Source organism: Telopea speciosissima, chromosome 9 (assembly GCF_018873765.1).
Source record: "Telopea speciosissima isolate NSW1024214 ecotype Mountain lineage chromosome 9, Tspe_v1, whole genome shotgun sequence".
Lineage (NCBI taxonomy): Eukaryota > Viridiplantae > Streptophyta > Magnoliopsida > Proteales > Proteaceae > Telopea > Telopea speciosissima.
This window is the reverse complement of record NC_057924.1, coordinates 13,767,358-13,786,838: the sequence shown is the minus strand read 5'-3', so window position 1 is coordinate 13,786,838 and position 19,481 is coordinate 13,767,358. Positions and strand designations below refer to the sequence as shown.

The 19,481-nt window shown below is 39.2% G+C and overlaps 1 protein-coding gene across 1 annotated transcript in view; it reads right to left on the bottom strand.

Moving 5' to 3' along the window:
• The window catches only part of LOC122639930 (tryptophan--tRNA ligase, cytoplasmic), a 36,422-nt gene that overhangs the window by 452 nt on the left and 16,489 nt on the right, over positions 1-19,481 (bottom strand). The window contains exons 8-11 of the mRNA XM_043832979.1: positions 15,608-15,688; positions 10,723-10,794; positions 2,083-2,151; positions 1,815-1,925 (exon numbers count right to left, since the gene is read on the bottom strand). Of these exons, the coding sequence (XP_043688914.1) occupies positions 1,815-1,925; positions 2,083-2,151; positions 10,723-10,794; positions 15,608-15,688 (333 nt within the window). The remainder of the gene's footprint in view (positions 1-1,814; positions 1,926-2,082; positions 2,152-10,722; positions 10,795-15,607; positions 15,689-19,481) is intronic.

Below are 19,481 nucleotides of genomic sequence, written 5' to 3'. Positions count from 1 at the left end.
CACAGCCACAGTATAAAATCAGAAGAATAATCTAAAGAATATATTATTCATTTTTAATGGACCTTCCAAGTCTAAAATAAGCATCCACTATTTGTTCTTCTTTTTAATGGCTAAAGATGGTGGGTGTAGTGATCTATCTATAAAGTCGAATAGTTGGAAATATCAAGAGACTGGTTTTTGTTCTCCTACAGGCAAGCTGGGATAACTAATATGCTCCTTGTCAATGGGAAATGCCTAGAGTACACTAGGAAAAATCATTGTCAAATATCAAGCAAGGTGTATTGTCTGGATAGTTTACCCCCAAGTAAATCTCGTTTCTCTATTGAAAGTTCTCATGCACTTTGTTGCATTTAAGAACAAGAAAAAACTTGCAACTACAAAACGGTCATCAATGGTCCTAAAACGGTTCTGAAATGTCATTTTTCTTGGTGAAGAAAGTGGTATTGGTCCCCTTCTCCCCCCCCCCCCCCCAATAAAAAAAAAGTATTGGAGATCTTTGACAACATTAATAAACCACATGGGAAAAGGGGTCATAACTATTACAGGGTCACCTCTGTCATAAACATTTGATTACATGATACAAGAGCATTTAGAAAACCAAAGCCATTCATCAGATCAAAATCAAAATTGGATCCAAGTGACCAAGTGGTGTAAAACATGTTGTCTTGTTGAATGTTGATCGCACACTGACATCAATATGATGGGGGATCTTGGACAGGAAAAGAGAGAAGTTGCATTTTTCATCCCTGTATGAAAGACTGATAGATTGATTCACCCGAGAAAAGCCCATTAGACACTACAGTCCATTGATCCAAATCTGGTCCAATCCCCTTGCCAAAGAGAATTTCCCAATCAGGTTGAACAGCTAACACAGAGTACGACACTTTGCAACAATTCTTACTAGTTTCAGCAAGCTTTTTCTCTGAAGTTTTTTGGTCTGTGGGGGTTGATGTTCATGTTACCAAATAGGTTTCAATACATAGTGCATGGTGTTAAAAACAACTTTTTATTGGTGAAGTAGATTACAAAAATGGCCAGTCAGAGTCAATTTTGTGTTATTGGCAGCCATTAGGTACTTTGGGGAATTTTAATGCTTTTGAGGCCTATTAGTAGTTTTAAATTGTAATAACTAGGCTGGCCAGCTGCTATGGGGAGGTTTTCTACTTCGTGGGTTGAGTCTTTACAAGGACTTTGAAAGTCCTAGTTGTCATAGGACTTGGAATGGGCACCAAGTCAGCAACTAGATAAGCACACAAAATGATTGAAGAGAATCACTTTAAGTCTCTATAACTTCATACATTTGGAGTGATGTCTCATGAAACAGTTGGAAGATGGAATATGGTCACAAGAACATGTCAGATTTACTTACATCCTGATAAATTAATAAGAACACAAAAATCCAAAGAAGTGATAAGTTCCAAATCTGGGGTGGATGTTTGAGATTGTTTCCTCCACATTTTTAAAACTATGGTAACGCACACAGGAAGATGCAAACACCATATCATACAATTCTACAAGTCCACCTAGCCTGGCCTTTTTATGAATTTACAAATCAAATTCTGTTTAAAGAAACTTCAATCACGATACTATCAGAAGCACCAGGAACTTGATTAGCCATATTAACCCTTGCAAACATCAAGGACACTATATTATGCAATTCAACAATTCCATTTAACCCAGCTCTTTTATGAATTCACAAACCAATTATTTATGGAAACTTTAAGCGGTATAGTACTAAAAGCACACGGAACTTGATTAACCATTAATCCTTACAAACATCAAGAGGAGGAGAAAAGGTCAAAAAGTGTCCCTACCTCATCAGTCACTGCAGCCCGTGCCCTACAATGTCTTTCCACAATTTCGGTTAAAACTTCTATAAGGCGCTTCTTCACCTCACCTGTTAGCATCCTCCCAGCAGCATATTCCTGAAAGATAATGAAGTAATACTCAAGTAAGAAAATGAACCAGTCATCCATCCAGCTATGTAAGAATGGATTCACGTGTATAAATTAATAGAACAGAGCAACGTAGCAAACTTTCTCCACAACATGGAACAAGATAGATTTGATGTGGTGATCTCACCTTCTGCATGTGTTCCAGTTCAGCATCATCTTCCAGGAAAAAACCAAGGTACTTAATTGGTATATCTACCTGAATAACATCAAAAAGAAATATGCCAGTCACAAAGCTAATCCATTGCAAACACTGAGCAAAAGAACTTTCATAACACAAAAACCAACATTCTGTGCACAAATATACACACAGACAACGAGCAAATTCTTGAGCCCTTGGATTGGAATTGGTAAGGAGGTTTAAGTAGTAATCTCAAAGTTCCAATTGAATGAAAAAAAAAAATCAAAATAAAACTACATTTGTTATCCATTTTGAAGGCATTGACCTGCCACAAAGTTCTGAGAGCACTTTGGCCCCGACTCGACCTGAAACTGATTGATGAAACCCCCAGCATTGTGTCAGATAAGGCTGCTAACCTCAGAATTCACATTGGGCTAGTTTCAGGCAGTGGGCAACTGAAGTCAACAATAAGTATAATGAATTGCATTATATATAAACAAATAAAACCATGACAGATACTTCCAGTAAAAGTATTCATTCAGAAGTGCAAAACCAAGAGACTGAGCATTATGAACTTCAGCTTGGATTAACTTTTGCTTCAAGGATAATAAATAACGAAACCTAGCAGGATCTAGCCTGACAGTTGACTTAACTTATAAGTAAATAGCTTTGTGTTGATTTCCAGATTAAGTTATAAGTTTACTGGTCAATCCTAGGGTTGGATTCAGGATAGGCCTCAACCTGCCAGATGAGCAATGCCAGATCTTTCTCTGGGAGAGACTTATAGATGAATAAGAATAGTTGTTTATGGTGGCCCATTTCGAATACAAGGGTTACAATATAAAATAAGAGGAGACACATTGGATAGGCTCCCATTCACCATGTTAACACACAAACAACTAGAACTATGGTTTGAAGAATCAGAATCTGATTGCCAATTTCCCACCCAATTTGAAGTGGAACCAGTGTTCGTTTCACCCAAAAGCTCGAACCTGTTAGGGAAGGAAGCGTCAATATATACATTAACACTCCTCCACACGTACAGGCCAAGATCCCATGGTCCTTGCACGTGGAGCTCATGCAGCACCGAGGACGAAGAAGTGTCGGCCCTTACCTGATTTTTGCACTTCCCAGGAGTCAAACAATCGACCTCCCGGCTCTGATACCATGTTCGCTACCGTTTCACCTTAAAACTCAAAGCCTCAAACTGTTAGGGAAGGGCAGTGTCAATATATATACATTAACAATCAGCTGATCCCCATCTGTTCCAGATGGAACGGGCCAAAAAAACGATCTGAAAAGAGGTTGATTTGACTTTAAAACCCAGAAAACATGTATTTCTCCTCCCTGAATGTTAAGAGCTTGATCTTTCCTTCAAATTTCAGCCAAATCTTCTCAAATTTGGGGATCCTTACCTTTTTTTGTTGATCTACACATCACAGTCTTTGATCGTGAAAAAAGTGAGTGGATTTCTACATCTAACCTCCCAGAATCTCACATCTTCAACCTCCACGCAGTTCAAGGCGAATAACTCGGCTTTTTAACCTTTTTTTTTGTTTATTTGTTTGATCTGTTAGTACATGGTGTGCAATACCTCTGTTTCCAATTTGAGTGCCTTAAATCGACTTTTATGTTGGTTTTTTGTCAAAATATCCAAAAAAAAAAATGTGATAATTTGTCCTCTAAAAAAGAAAATATTGAATGAATTGATCGTAAATTACGAGATTTTACAGAAAAACAGCAAACCCTACGGGTTGCCGCCACAAATTCCACCCCCAAAAACCATATCTGGATTGCGCCTCAATTATATCAATTGTACTCGAACTGTTAGATAATTATAGTCTCTACGAAATCGTCACTTTTCCAAGATAGAACAGAAGCTTTCTTTTGATACGAAAAGAGAGAGTTTTTTGTGCGAAGTTGACATCAAAGCTCTGTCTTGATACGACTCTTACCCATTAGTACACCTTCATCACTTTACTTGATGAGCAGAGCGGAATCCCATTTTTTTGGATTTTTTGATATCCAAAAAAAAAAAATTCAAATAATGATGGGACCACTCATTACACAGTGCATTAGTGACTTGTCTACAATTTTGTTTTATGCATGTGCTTTGAGTCTTTTGACTGAATTTGTTTTAAAAAATGACTTTTATCGCATTTTTTTGGAAATTTTCTTAATTATCCTAATTTTAAATATTTAAAGAAACATTTTTTTGAAAACCATGATTATATTTGTAATGTTAAACCACTGTACTGAATGATAAATTTAGCATCATTTGTGTTAACAATATTGCATTTTTGGCCAAAAAATAAAATGAACTTTCATGTTGTTTTTTCATTGGTGCAAAACAGATGGCCGGCAATCAACCTACTCAGTAGGCTAATCCCGGCTGCACATATGGGATCTAGAGACCGGAATTGGACAGCGAAAAAGTTCAATGCAAGTTGTGTAGAAAAACTATCCCGAAGGGACATCAACCGACTAAAAATGCACCTTGCAGATGTGACAGGATGCCTAGATGTCTGAACAGATGTTTTACTCTCTTTCCAAAGATAACTGGGTACGGGGAAAGCTGTATCAAGAGCCAGGCAGAGACAGGAAGAGCTCTTGCAGGAGCATACTGCACCCCAGTGATGTAATATGGGAGCCATTGATGAACAAGCAGATGATGAGTATGAATCCATGCATGCTGGAAGTGGCTTTATTGACATTAACTTGGAGAGAGAGGAGAGGAGATAGCATGCTGAGGCAGTTAGGTCTAGCTTGGGCAGTTTTGACTTTTGAGGCAGATGAGTAGGGGCGGAGATTCTCTGTTAGTGGACTATCTTCCTCTGCGGGAGTCGGAAGTAGTAGGGGGCCATTTCAGTGTGTTCTGCATAAGTTAGATAGAGGAACCGATTTGAGAGGACGTTGGAGAGGGAACAGGCTATGCCACAGAACCAAGTTCCATTGGACTATAGAGCAGAGTCTGCTAAACAGACAAAGACCACAGAATACTCCAGCAATAAGCTGAAGGATAAGTTCCAAAGGCTTTGAATGGCAGTGATGAAATTGTTCACATTCAATGCATGGTAGGGGTGTCAATACCTAAACCAAACTGGTTAAACCGACCCGAATGAGACTGAACCACACCGGACCGGTCTTATTGGATCGGCTTCAATGTGTGGGTTTAGAAGGCATTTGGTTTTGGCTCGGTTTGGTCTAACCCGATGGTGCACCGTTGAACCCGAACCCAGACCGAACCGAACTGACCTGGTCAAACCCTTAAAAAAAAGAGTAAAAACTAAACGAGTAAATGCCCTAAACGGCTAAACCCTAATCGATTCCTTCCTCTTCCTTATTCCCTTTCACTCTCGACTCTCAGCGCCTCAACAGCACTTTGCACTCAAGCCTCAAGGTCACTCAATGGCACCGGCACTCAGGCAACCGGCAACGGGCAATGGCACACGCGCATCCAGCAGCGGCACTGCGACAGGTTCTGATTTCCCTTGTTTTTTTTTCCATCTCAACTCTTGATTCTTTTCATTTTGCTCCCTATTCTCCGGACTCATGAAATGAAAGGAAGTCCTGTGCTTGATTGCAAATTTTTAAACTAGTCCTTCCCTACCCTGAGAACTCTTGAATCGACTCAACAATATGAACTCCAACCCAGCTGAAACTTTAGACAGAGATTCCTAACCAGCAGTAAGACTCCCCGATTGCAGGTGACAGAACTCACCATATGAACTCCAACCCATCAATAAGACTCCCCAATTGACAGTTTATTTACTCTTCACGATGACACTCGCTGACGGAAGAAAGTATTCTTATTTAAGGGCAAATCCAAATACGATTTGGTAGTTTATTTTAAACCATTCCAGAATTTTAAGTGTATCTTTTATTTATTTCTTGGCTTTGAAACCTTCTGGCTGCAAAGTCTCCGTTTATGTCTATGGAACCTGATTCAATTGTGACTCATTTTTTAAAGTGCTAGAAAAATCTATAAATGTGACAAACAATTTCATACATGACAGAATGTGTGGCTGGTAGTGGTTCAATTGGTGTTGTGTTTCAAGTATGGAGAATTGCTTTGTTTTTGTCTATGGAAGTTACTTTTTGGTGGCATGTTGTATTCCTCTCTGACAGAATGTGTGTTGTAAAAGAGAAAGAGAATACAAATAAGCACAAACCGAACCCTACCCCTATTAAAAAATCGGTACTGAACTGAATCCAAACTGATATCAACTTGTTATCATAAACTGAAACCGACACAAAACCAAACTGCACTGAAACTGAAACCGGACCAAAACCGAACATTTCTTATTGTTTCGGTTTCGGTTTCCCTAAAAGCCACATTGAAACCGAAAAAACCGAACCAACCGATTGACACCCCTAATGCATGGGCATTCCATGCTGCGAAGGATCCAACTTCAAAACCTATTAAACATTGCTACAGAGCAGGCAAAGTAAAGGCCCCTAACCCATGGGAGATTCAACATAAATTCCTGTCATTGGAGGTGGAGGAGCTGAAGCAGTACAGCAGAGGGCATAGGCTAAGTTGGGAGAGGAAGGAGGTCAGGTCACCAGAATATGTGAGTGGTGGACTTCGATGACTAAAAGAGGGCTCATCGAGTTTGTGGTATACTCAGATGGACATATGGTGTTCTACAAGTCCATTGATGCTTCTGGTAATCGAAAAATGGCTAATTTTATCATAGATAGATGAACATTATGGTGGAGGAAGTTGGAGAAGATTATGTTGGCCAAATGGGGCATTCTATAGGGTAGCAGGAAAGGTTTCTTGAGATTGAGTGATGTAAACTGGCTGTCTAAAACTAGCCGCAGGTGTAGGGATTCTTCCCTACACCAGCCTAAGTAACCATCGGGTAGGTGCACCAGTAACAGTCGTGGGGATTTTTAGTATTTGTTTTATTTTTATTGAGTTGTAATCTAATTAGGATTCCTAGTGCAAATCTGAATCCTAATTAGAAGTCCTAAATCCTAGTTAGCATTCCTATTTTGAGTCCTAGTCATAGTTAGGATTTATTTTATGTCCAGCCTTGAAGGCTATATAATGTAAAGAGCTCCATTGAGCCCCCACGATTTAATGAAGAAGATTATTGCTTTAATGCATTCCACTGTCCTGAGATAGGCTGTGAAGGTGAGGCTGAGATAGCCTTCACTGGTTCACTGTTTTCTCTCCTTTGAGTGCATTCAAGTTTGTCAAGTTTGTTGCTGCCGATTGTGTGAAGGTTCAAAGATTAGTTACTCAGATCTGTTATCAATCCAAGGATCCCTCCAACACAAGTAAGGTTTCATCCCAACCCCCCAACCCTTCTTCTCCTATCCATACCATCAAACCCTAACTCCATTAAACCCTAACCCTAAGTTCATCTAATCCTCCATTCTGCCCTAACCGATTGCATTAAACCCAAGCAGATTCTGGTTCTGGTTTTAGTTGCATTGACATCCATCTGGAATTACATTATTGAGAGACCACATTTATTTAGGACCCCTTGTGTAGCCCATTGGCTTGATCTGATATTGGAGATATGATATAAATTCCTTCGATCAAAGAGGAACAGCTGATGGGAAGGAGTACTACAACGGCAATCTACAACTTCACATTGGCTGTCAATCAGTTCAGGACGTACTTAGATGGTCATGATTAGTTGAGGCCTGGGATTACTCAGTTTGCTACCAAGTATGTAGCACTGAAGAGCCTCATCGATTGGAAGCTCGCATCATAGAGCGTCTTCACAGATGTTGTTGCCAACTCCGTCTTCCTCTGCTGCTATTGTTGTTGCCGCTGTGGCAGTGGTGATGTAATTTAAGACTAGATCCTGAATAGGTCTAATCCCAGGCAGGATCAATAGAAAACCCTCCAATAAACAAGAAATCAAATGAGGAAACCAACAGAACAATGGGAACTCAAATGACAAAAAATTTCCAAAGAACAAGAAAAAAAGCAATGGGATCTCAAAATTGGTTAGAGAAGAATGATGAGATCTCGAAAGATAACCAAAAGAAAGAATCCCACAAAATTAATAACCTATTGAAGCCATTGGAGCTGCAATTGAATGATAATGTAGAAGTAAAGAAACTCCCAGATGCTTGTAGCACTCTTGAACTCAATTTAACAGAAATTAAGGTTTGGAATCAAGAACCGGTGGAAGGGGATGGGGCAAGGGAATGGGAAAGGTTGGCCTAGGCATCTCATCCATCCTTTCTCGGGATTTTTCACAAAGGCTAAAGCCAATATTTCATTAATCAAATTCGTGTACAATGCAGGCCTCCCTTACAAACTAACATAGAAGACTCAAAAATAAACTTAGACACTAAAAAAGAAAGGCCTAACCCTATCCTTAACTAATAAGGTAACCTAAATTAACTAAGAATAAAGAAATTAGATTCAAAACAGAACTATAATTAAACTAAGGAAGTAAATCCCGTTTTCCTACTTTCTACCCATATTTTAGGCCCATTAATTGGCCAATTACAAAGTAAACCCATGTGATCAAAGTCCCAATACAAATATGACCCAACCCAAAGTTTATTTTCAATAAAATAAACCCTTTAGGTGACTTATCTACATCATGATGGCAGTACAGCTGCTTCCTCCTCCTCCTTCCCTATTTTCCCCTCCTCCCTCCCCCCTCCACAACCCCTTTTACCCTACACTTTTTCCTTGTTTTCTTCCATCTGGGTGCCTTGACCAGGTCCACAATGGGCCACCTAGGGACTCGAAAAAGCTTTGCCACCTAGGCAATGCCTTAACAACATAGGAAAATCCTAAAAGGACAACTCAAGCAACAAAATTGGAAACTACTAAGGACCCCTACAACTTAACTACCCATACTAATAACTAAACTAAGTTAAACCAAGTCAAGGTGGCCCATTACAATAAAAGCCCACTCAAAATTTACAAAAAAAGAAAAAGAAAAATTGGAGCTGATGTAAATAAGTCACTTAGAGGGCTTATTTTATTGAAAATAATCTTTGGGTTGGGTTATGTAGGTTTTGGGCCTTTGATCCCATGAGTTTACTTTATAATTGGCCAATTTAATGGGCCTAAAATATGGGTAGAAAGTAGGAAAACGGGATTTACTTCCTTAGTGTATTTAGAGTCATGTTTTGAGTCTGTTTTCTTTATTATTTCACTTTCTTAGTCAATTTAGGTTACCTTATTAGTTAAGGATAGGGTTAGGCCTTTCCTTTTTAGTGTCTCAGTCTATTTTTGAGTCTTCTATATACGTTTGTAAGGGAGGCCAGCATTGGACACGAATTTGATTAATGAAATATTGGTTTTAGCCTTTGTTAAAATCGTGAGATAGGTTGGGTGAGATGCCCATTCCCTTCCCCATCCCCTAGCATTGGTTATTGAATCCAAACCCTAATTTTGTTAAAATCGAGATCAAGAGTGCTAGAACCTGCTGGGATTTGTTTCAACTGATTGTCACATCGATTTCTTGAAGATTATTACATCAAGATCATTGCTGCTTTTTATTTGTTACTTCAACCAAGAAAATTATTCCCTTATTTAAGTTTCCATTGTTCTCTTGTTTCCCTTATTTTTACTTCTCATTGTTCTCTTGTTTCCCTTATTTTTACTTCCCATCGTCCTCTTGTTTCCCTTATTTTTACTTCCCATTGTTCTCGTTTCCCTTCTTTTTACTTCCCATTGTTCTCTTGGTTCCCTCATATGCATTTTGTTTCCATTGCTCTCTTGCTTGTTCTTTGGAGATTTTGTTTTTGATCCTGCCTGGGATTAGACCTATTCAGGTTCTAGTCTTACATTAGGAGCCCATAGGGCTTAAATGCATCAATGGTGTAGAAATATGAAACTAAGACTAGTAAATACACCAGTAAGGAGTGATGGGGTCCTAATTGACAGTAACAGGACAATAGGAAGTCCAAAGACAACTTGCATTGAAGTTGTCGGGAAAGACACAAGAACGTATCGTTAAATAGCTGCTATGGCTTAAAAGAGTAGAATGGTAGAAAAGGATTCATATAACCAACCTCAAATAGTTGGGTAATTGAGTCAAGTTTACTAGAAGGTCAGAAAAATGTTTTATCATGACAATTCTTGGTGCATATAAAGCTTACAATTGAGTTGAGTAGACTTGATGGTTAAAATCATCCAATGATTACAATTCTTAGCTTAGATAATTGTTTAGATGAGCCTTTCCAATTGGGGGTCCCAATCTTTAAACATGAGAAACTAAACAAGTTATGATAGCCCTCCATCTGTGCACCTTAATCTATAGAAAAGACTATGCCCTAAATTCACAATAGTATTGCTATACATCAAACTATACTTATACCTTGATTCTTTGAATATCATCAAGGTATAAAACCTCATTCTATTTTATCAGGTCACAAAAAAAAATTCCACAATAGTGGCTACTACAAGGTTTCATGGCCTTGGGTATCATTCATTTATATATTTGTTTGACAAGCCTATGTAATTTAGCAAATGAAAGTGTTTTGTGTTGTGAGGAACCTTAGGCAGACATAGTTGTGTCACCATGGCTCCAGCCTCTCCAGTCTCCATTCATAAATTGTTTAGGCATTTAATGGTATCTGCTAAATATCATGGCATGGATGAAGTTGGACTTTCCTGATTACATGGATTACTGTGCAGTAAAAACAAGAAACTGATACCTCTAGATTTGCTCCATATTTCCTGTGCTTCTCTATGGATTCTTGCCCACCAGAAAATGCATATTTATTTACCTGAGGATGGAAACATTCATCCTAGTTAGTATATTGGTATATATTATGGTAAAAGGCAACCTATACACAGAGGATGCTATACAAAAGCAGTAATCACCACCCAAAAACCCACTCCTTACATCCAAGATCCTCCCCCCTATAATTGCAAAATGTTCAAAACGCCCTACCCATTTACAATTTCATCCCAATTGTCCCATACACAAATATTATTTAGCCCCCTAATTCACTCACTTTAGACCATAGTTGTCAAGGCAACTAGGCAACCCAAGGCATTAGGGAGTATTAGAAGGGTGCCTAGGCGCTCGCTTAGGTGCTTCCTAGGCACCCTAGGCATCCCGCGTCCAGTAAATGACTATATGCAATAAAGCCATGTTAACTTTATACAATTATGAGTATATGCAACATGGAAACCATATCAATGCAATATGATATAATCCTGCCCGTAATGATCTAATATGAGAAAATCAACATATAATAAGCAAAGTATAGGATATAACAAAAGCATATTCATCGAAAAACGAAGCAATAAACATAAATCAACGTAAACTCGTGAAGTGCCAACAAGGTGTGTTGTCGCCTTGGGCCCAAGCAAAAGCCTGGACGCCTAGACGGTACCTAGGCAATGGCTTGACAACTATTCTGTATTCAATCACCCAAAAATCAGGCTCTCGTCTTTTTTTGCCACATCTGATACGCATTCCACCTTTGCTTCAAATATCCTTTAGTTTCATTCCTTCCAAAACATCAAAACACAAGCAAACGAAATCATCTGCCACAAAATAACAGCCATCCCTTTCATTGGGCCTCCTTCCATTGCACCAAAACTGCCAATATTGTAACCTGGAAAACCCAAGCCACCCCTTAATGCAATCACAGATCATAAAACCTTACTTTGGGATCACTATGGGTCCACAAGAGTAGTAAATAATTCATTTTAATGATATAATGGCAACTTTGTAAATAAATGGAAGTTCTAGACACCTTTTGACAAGATAATTGAATAGGGGACTATTTGGTAAAAGTTTGAAAGAAAGGTGGTTTCTAGCACTTAGAATAGAAGGGGAAAAGGACAGGAACAAACTTAAAGGAACAAGGGCTTTTGCATAATTCTCAAAGTTAGGCCTTATGTGTAAAATAAAAAAAGGATTTCTTCTTCCTTCGACAGAAGGGATTCACAATAGAACCAGCGGTAACCTACCCTATAAAACGATTGAGAGAACTCAACCGTAGAGGCTCCAATCAACGTGAAAGTTCAGATCTAAGTTACTAATCCACAACCCTATGAAAACCAACAACCATTCATCCAATCAAACAATCAGGAAATCAAAGAACAAATTCCTGAAACTCATCTTGGCTGTAAGAACAGGTTCCCATATAGTTGCAGTTTGATTCTCAAAATAGGAGGGGATTTTGGGAGTGATAATCAAGGGCTTGAATTGCCATAGGGAGGAGTGCTACTGCCCTAAATCTCAGACCAAACAGAACTGATTTGATGGGTTTGTGAGTTCTCCTGTGTCCCAATACTATCACCTAGCACCATCCATAAAATTCAAATTTCATTTAGTATGTATATATATAAAGAGGATAAAAAGACTCCTGATCTTATCCTGAAACTGAAACAAAAATTTAACTACACTTTATCTCCTACAATTCTACCAACATGAATAAAAAAATAACGAAAACTACAAAAGTAACCCCTAATTAACCCTGCATATAATGACATCAGCGCTCCCACTCTTAAAAGAATTTGACTCCGTTGAGTTAGGTCGCAAACCCAAGATACCCTTGTAATGAATTTGCGGGCACATATCTCGGGGAAGATGGCCAGAGTACAACTCCATGAATAGAAAGACTAGTCTGGTTCATAGCTGGAAACGGAATCTGTTGCCGTCAAGGCATATCCAACAATGCATGAAGTGACATAAAAAAAACATAAGCTTTCCTTGTTTCACTTTGATGTGTTCCGTGCACCATCATATAGTATGCCAACCTTACATTGCCTTGATTGTCCTACTAAACGTCACAACGCGTTATGGGGCCAACTAGACAAGACACCTGGTAGTAAAGCGGCCCAAACTGTAAATTAACTCGTACGACTACATCATCTTCTTTTCTAGCATCAAGCTCGAAACTTCACATATAAATTTTTTTGAAAAGTTGTCTCAACCATGGTCACAAAATGGGTCTTGTTGAGACACTTGCTGCCGAAGAGACCTTTCTCACCACAATTGTGACACATGACATTTTTTTACCACTGGCTACCTTAGAGGCCTCTAGCTTCTTTTCTTCAACCTTATGGATGGGCCTCAACTTTCCTTTCTTCGGTCTTGGGTATAGGCCTATAAGCTGAAGAAGTCTTGAGCATGTCCTTCAAGTAGTTGTACTTTTCTTCAACTGTCTTAGCATATGTAGCTTCCAGATCAACCAATCTGAAATCTTTGTTAGCAAGCTCTAATTGAATCTTTGTATTTAGTCCACTAGTGTATCTCAACACCTGTTGTTGATCTGTCTCTTGAAGTCTGCATCTGGAGGACAACTTCTGGAACTCTATAGAGTAGGTATCCACATCTTTATTGCCTTGATGAAAACTAACTATCTTGTGGAAGAGCATCTTCTCAAAATTAGGAGGAACAAATTTCTCGTTCAATATTTGCTTCATAGCCTCCCAATTAGTGACAAGTCTTAGTCCCCTGATAAGCCTTGATTGTAGCACATCATCCCACCATGAACATGCATACCCAAACAATTTGATGAGGATAAGCTCACACTTATTATCATCTACAAAGGACTTGCAGGAGAAAACCCTCTCGAGTCTCAACTCTAGTCGACCAGTCAAGTAATTGGCTATGGCGGTGAACTCAGAGGCATATCTATATATCCGTAGATTACTAAACTGAGGAATTGGTGTGGACAGTCTTGCTCAGTCTCTTTTGTTAATGTTTAGGCCCTTCAAAAATAAATCCACCTTGGAATTGGGGGCTGCTATGGTTGCCGAATTCTCCTGACATCGGGCTTCGGAATGTGCCATGCTGGTCAAGTTTCCCTTCAGTCTTTTGTTGACTCTCAATTTAGCTTATGCAACTCAAGGTTGGTGGTGTGAGGGGATCCAGTCATGGTTAGAAAGCTGCAAGAATTTCGACTCTGATACCAATTAATGCAATCTTGGGTCACAAAACCTTGCTTTGGGATTGTTATGGGCCCACAAGAGCAGTAAATAATCAAATTTAAAGATATAACTGCAATTCCATAAATAAATGGAAGTTCTAGACCCCTCGGGCAAGGTAATAGAATTGCAGACTATTTGGTAAATAAAGTTTGAAATAAAGGGGTTTTCGAGCACTTTTGTAAAAAATTCTTCATCGACAAAACTGATTCACAAGAGAACCAGCGGTAACATAACTGTAATACGATTGAGAGAACTCAACCATAGAGGCTCCAATCAAAGTGAATATTTAGATCTAAGTTGTTAATCTACAGCCCAATGAAACCCAACAACCATTCATCCAATCAATATGGAAATCAAAGAACAAATTCCTGAAACTTATCTTGGCGGTAAGAACAGGTTTTCATATAGTTGCAGATTTGCAGCTTGATTTCGCACAACAGGAGGGGATTTCAGGAGTGATATTCGAGGGCTTGAATCACCCTAGGAGGACTGCTACTGCCCCAAATCTCAGACCAAATAGAACTGATTTGATGGGTTCGTAAGTTCTCGTTTAGTCTCAACACTATCGCCCAGCAGGAGAAGATGAACAGTAACAAACTAGAGAATAAAAAGAATAATGGAAATTTTGAGGAAGAACAAAAGACAGAAGAAATAGGTGTTGATTAGGAAGGAATCAGACCTGAGTGGAGAAGCTTAAAAAGAGAAGAACTGTAGCAGAGAACTTACTCGAGTTGTGCAGGAGAGAGACCAGTCGTGCACAATACCATCCATAAAATTCCAATTTCATTCAACTTTAATCTGATTAATCATTGGCTGCATGTATGAATATACAGAGGATAAAAAGACTCCTAATCTTATCCTGAAACTGAAATAAAAATTTAACTCAACTCCATTTCGTACGATTCTACCAACATGAATAAAATAATACAGAAATTACAAAACTAACCCCCAGATTAAGCCTGTGTAACTGCATCACCACCTACCACAGACCAAAAAATCCCACCACCTCCACTGGATATTTTGACCATACAAATAAATGTCTCCCATTTGTGTTCCCCTTACGAGACAAATTCTTCAGCCTCCACCCCTACTACTGACCAAAAAACACCCACACTGCCACTGGATATATACATCCCACAAAGAGATGTCTCCCATTTTCTTGTTCTTCCTCACACAAGACACATACATTCCTCAGCCTCCACCCTCAAATAATCAGGTAATCAATCATCAAGATCTTATCTAAAGGCAAACAGCACATTAAGAAAGAGAAACAAGGTGAAAACCTCCGGTTCCAAATAATCTTATGGGTAAAGGAACTGCCTTCTTCATGCAACATCCACCCATCAGAATCTCATGAACCAAAAAAATCCACCCAAGTGAATGATATCAACCGTTCAATCAATTATGTAATTTAAAATTGTTATGATTTAGTTAAGTGTCCTACACTCCTACAGGGAAAAAAATAGAGTTAAAAATTATAGATCACAGTTAAGTTCATCCATCTCATTGATACTCGCCACCATAGAGTAGGCAATTGTCCTTAGGCACCAGATGCACATAAGAGGCAAATATAACGACTATCCAGCCTATCTGCAAAAGTAAATTTGGCTATAAATAAAACCTGGATGAGGAAATTTAAAGACATACTTTGTTTTTTATAACTTTTGCAGAGTCTGTCACATAAATTGCAGAATTTGGATCACTGGCAGACATTTTCCCTGTTTCCCCCTGCAAATTCCAGATAAAAGGAACAAATACTTATGCTTCACAACCAGCAAAATTAATAAGACGAAGAAAACTTAAAAGCTGATACTATGAACCAAATGGTCAATAATTTGCCACATATAAGCCAAATTCTTTTCCCCCCTTCATTGCTTGTTGTAGATAAATGCAAAAGTAACACACAATTCAGATCTTTTTACTGCTGCCAATATGCCACTAACCAAATTTTCAGGACGATAGATACTCTTTTACACAATCCTTTCAGAGTTTAAAGAACATATGCACAACCAATATTGTGTCCTCTAGAGAGAGAAAGCGTTGAACGCCTTTTCTTCTCCTGCTAAATAATCAATACTGTCCATTTGTTTCAACAGAAAAATATCCCAGAAAATTGACCACTAGTTATAAAACTAGTTTGGTGTTTTTTTTGGATGAATAAAAATTATATTACAAAGAAAAAAGGAAGAATAAACAAGCCTGAGGGCCAAAGGAGAGCAAGAGAACCCGCCGGGGGGGGGGGGGGGAGCAGCTAGCCTAACCATCATTTTGTTTGGTATTACTTCATCATTTAGTCTATTTCCTACTTTTATTGCACATGACAAGGTACAATAGCTGGGCATGGGAGATTAAGGAAAAGAATCCATCCATGTAATGAGCGAGGTATCCTTCATGGGTGGCACTAATATGACTGACCAAACCATTTATTTTAATAACCAATATATATATATATATATATATATATATATATATATTTTGGGTGAATAAAAAAATTCATTACTAAAAAGAGAGAACAACAAGGGGTAGAAGGAGAAAAGAACCAGAACCTCAAACATGGGAGGCTTGGAAAGAGATAGAGGAGAGGCCCCAGGAGACAACAATAAGCCTGTTCCTTGGGGAGTCAATACAAGAGGATGGAGGAGCAAAGGAGAGCCTAGCTTCGATTTCAAAGGAAATGGAATCCCAAATCCGTTGGTGAGATCGAGATTTGGATGTCCATTTCCTAAGGTTTCGCTCCATCCAGATGTGGTTGATGACTGCACAAAAAGCCAACTTGCCAACTGTGTCGCAATCATTGTTCAAAATTCTTGCAAAATCTCGATCGAGATTTCGGAAATTTCGACCTGCTCGAAACGAAATGCTAGTTCGAATAAAAAAAAATACAATATCTCGATTGAAATTCCCAAAATTTCGTGATATCTCGAGATTTTTCCAATATCTCGCGAGATTTCGAATTTTTCGTCAAATCACTTTATATAAAAGACCCCATTTCGTTAGTCTAAACAGCTCTGGTTTTTGGTTTTTGCTCATTTTTTCTTCATTCTTTCACTTCTCATTTGAATCCTTGCCACATCTACGCCGGAACCACTTGGAGAACACAAGATTCAAACTTCTTAGCACATCTGTGAAGCCTTTCCACTATGACATGGCATTCATTTGTCCTACAGTCGGAGAGCAATACACGTCGGCTCCAGCGGACCATGAGTGGGGTTGATTCTGGACGGCTAGACGGCGGAGTAGTTATTATTAGCAAATTTGTAAACATTTAAGTCACTTGATGAATGATGAGTTGATGACTACTTGACTTGTAGGGGACAATTGGGGATATTGTGATTTTGAATTTTTTATATCATCTTCTTAACTCTTAAGTTGTTATTTGTTAACTTATTATTGACTTAATGTCTTATGTACTTAATATTATGATTTATGACTTAACTTATGAATCGTTATGTTTCCAACTTAGTTCCAAGTAAATTTACTTAATTACTTGTTTAATGTACAATGTGTATGTGTAATTAACTAAGTTATACATTAGGGTTCGACCGTACATTGCTAGTCAATGGTGCAAATCCAAAATACCATTTTGGGTGACTATTTTTGCAATTTGAACATTTAATTGTGTTTATATAGCCTAAAATAGGGTCTCCATGAAGTTTCAGGCCTTAACTTGGCCTAAAACCCACCGAAATGAACTACCGAAACATACCAGAAAAATACAATATTTCAACCGAAATATCCGAAATTTCGAATATTTCGGATATTTCGGTCAGCCCGTAATACCGAAACGAAATGAGTTCTCGAACTATGGTCGCAATAGAAGATCCAGCAAAAGTCTTGTCTATCCAAATTCACTCTCTATTGAAGGGAAGAATACTCCGACTTCTAGGCCAACATTTAGCTAAAATTCCCTTCCAATTAGCCGATGAAAAAGGGCAATCAAAGAAGAGGTGCTCAATATCTTCCTCATTGTTCCAGCAAAGGCAGCACGAAGGAGAGACTGCAATCTGGCGATGGCGAAGAAAAGACTACATTGGAAGGCAATTGGAGAGAGCTCTCCAAGCGGTGAAGCAATGGCGAGGAATGTGATGCTTGAACCAAAGAAGATTTCTCCAGGGGACTAGAGAGCTCTTGAAGCGAATGTGATCCCAAGCAGCTTTAGTACTAAAAGAACCTGACGAGGAGGGCACCCACATAACACAGTTGCCTCTCCCAGAGGGACTTCGAGAGATAGAGGCAAGAGCTGACCAAATGTTGAGAAGGGTCTAGCACGCGAAGGGCCTTGGGTTCCAACTGATGGGGCCAAGAATAGCAGCAACCTGAGAGTTTCTAGGGAGACCCAACCTGTAGATGGTTCTTAGGCTGACTAGGTGGAGAAGCGTGCCCATGGGGTGCCAATAATCCAACTAGAAGGAAGTAGAAGAGCTATCTCCAATGCGAGAACAGAAAGCTCCTTGGACAAGGGAGCGAGCATCTAAAATCTTATGCCAGACCCAAGAAGCATCCGGGATTGTGGAGGCAGTCCATGAGGAATCATGCTTGAGGTGCCTTGAGTATATCCAATCAACCCAAATACTTCTCTTTTTGGAGACAATCTTCCAGATCAATTTGATATTATTTGCCATGTTAACCTCTTTGATTCTCCGAATACCCAAACCACCCTCTTTTTTTGGAAGGCAGATTGAAGCCCAACAAACAGGGCGGAGAAATCTAGAGGATTACGTGTCTTTCCAAAGAAAAGAAGCCATCAGGGATTCCACAGCTTTGATGGTAGAGTGAGGGAGCCCATAAATACCAGACCAGAAGATGTACGAGGATTCCAACACTTATTTGATAAGAACCAAATGGCCCGCATAAGAGAGAAGTCTGCCTTTCCAGAGCTTAAGCCTTTTCCTGATGAGATCCAGCATAGGAGTGCAATGATGAGCAGAGAGCCTAGCAGGAATCAGCGGGAGACCCAAGTATTTGGCAGGGAATTGGCCGATAGAGAAACCAACTTTCTCAATGAGGGAGGCTCTCTCCATATTCGAGATCCCAGCAAGGAAGAGAAGAGACTTAAATGGATTGATGCGCAAACCCGAGATCTCCTAGAAGTGCTGAAGACAAGCCATGATAGATTTAAAGGAGCTAATAGAAGCCTTGGAGAAGATCACGAGGTAATCTGCAAAAGCCAAATGGGAGAGCTTGAGGGACACTTGGGGATGGGGTAGATTTTGATCTGTGTAAGTTTGGAGATCCCTTGACAGAACTTCCAAGGCTAAAGTGAAAATGTAAGGAGAAAGCGGGCATCTTTGTCTGATTCCCATAAAAGTAGAGAAGTAGCATGTTGGACTGCCATTGACAAGAACCGATAGATGAGGCGTGGAGATGCAAGCATGGATCCAGTGAACAAAAACAGGAGGAAATCCCATCTTGTTCATCACATTGATAACGAAGTCCCATCTTAGAGAGTCAAAAGCCTTATGGATGTCTATCTTTATGAGGGCTGCTGGAGAGTGGTTGGATCAAGAAAAGCCTCTGACAA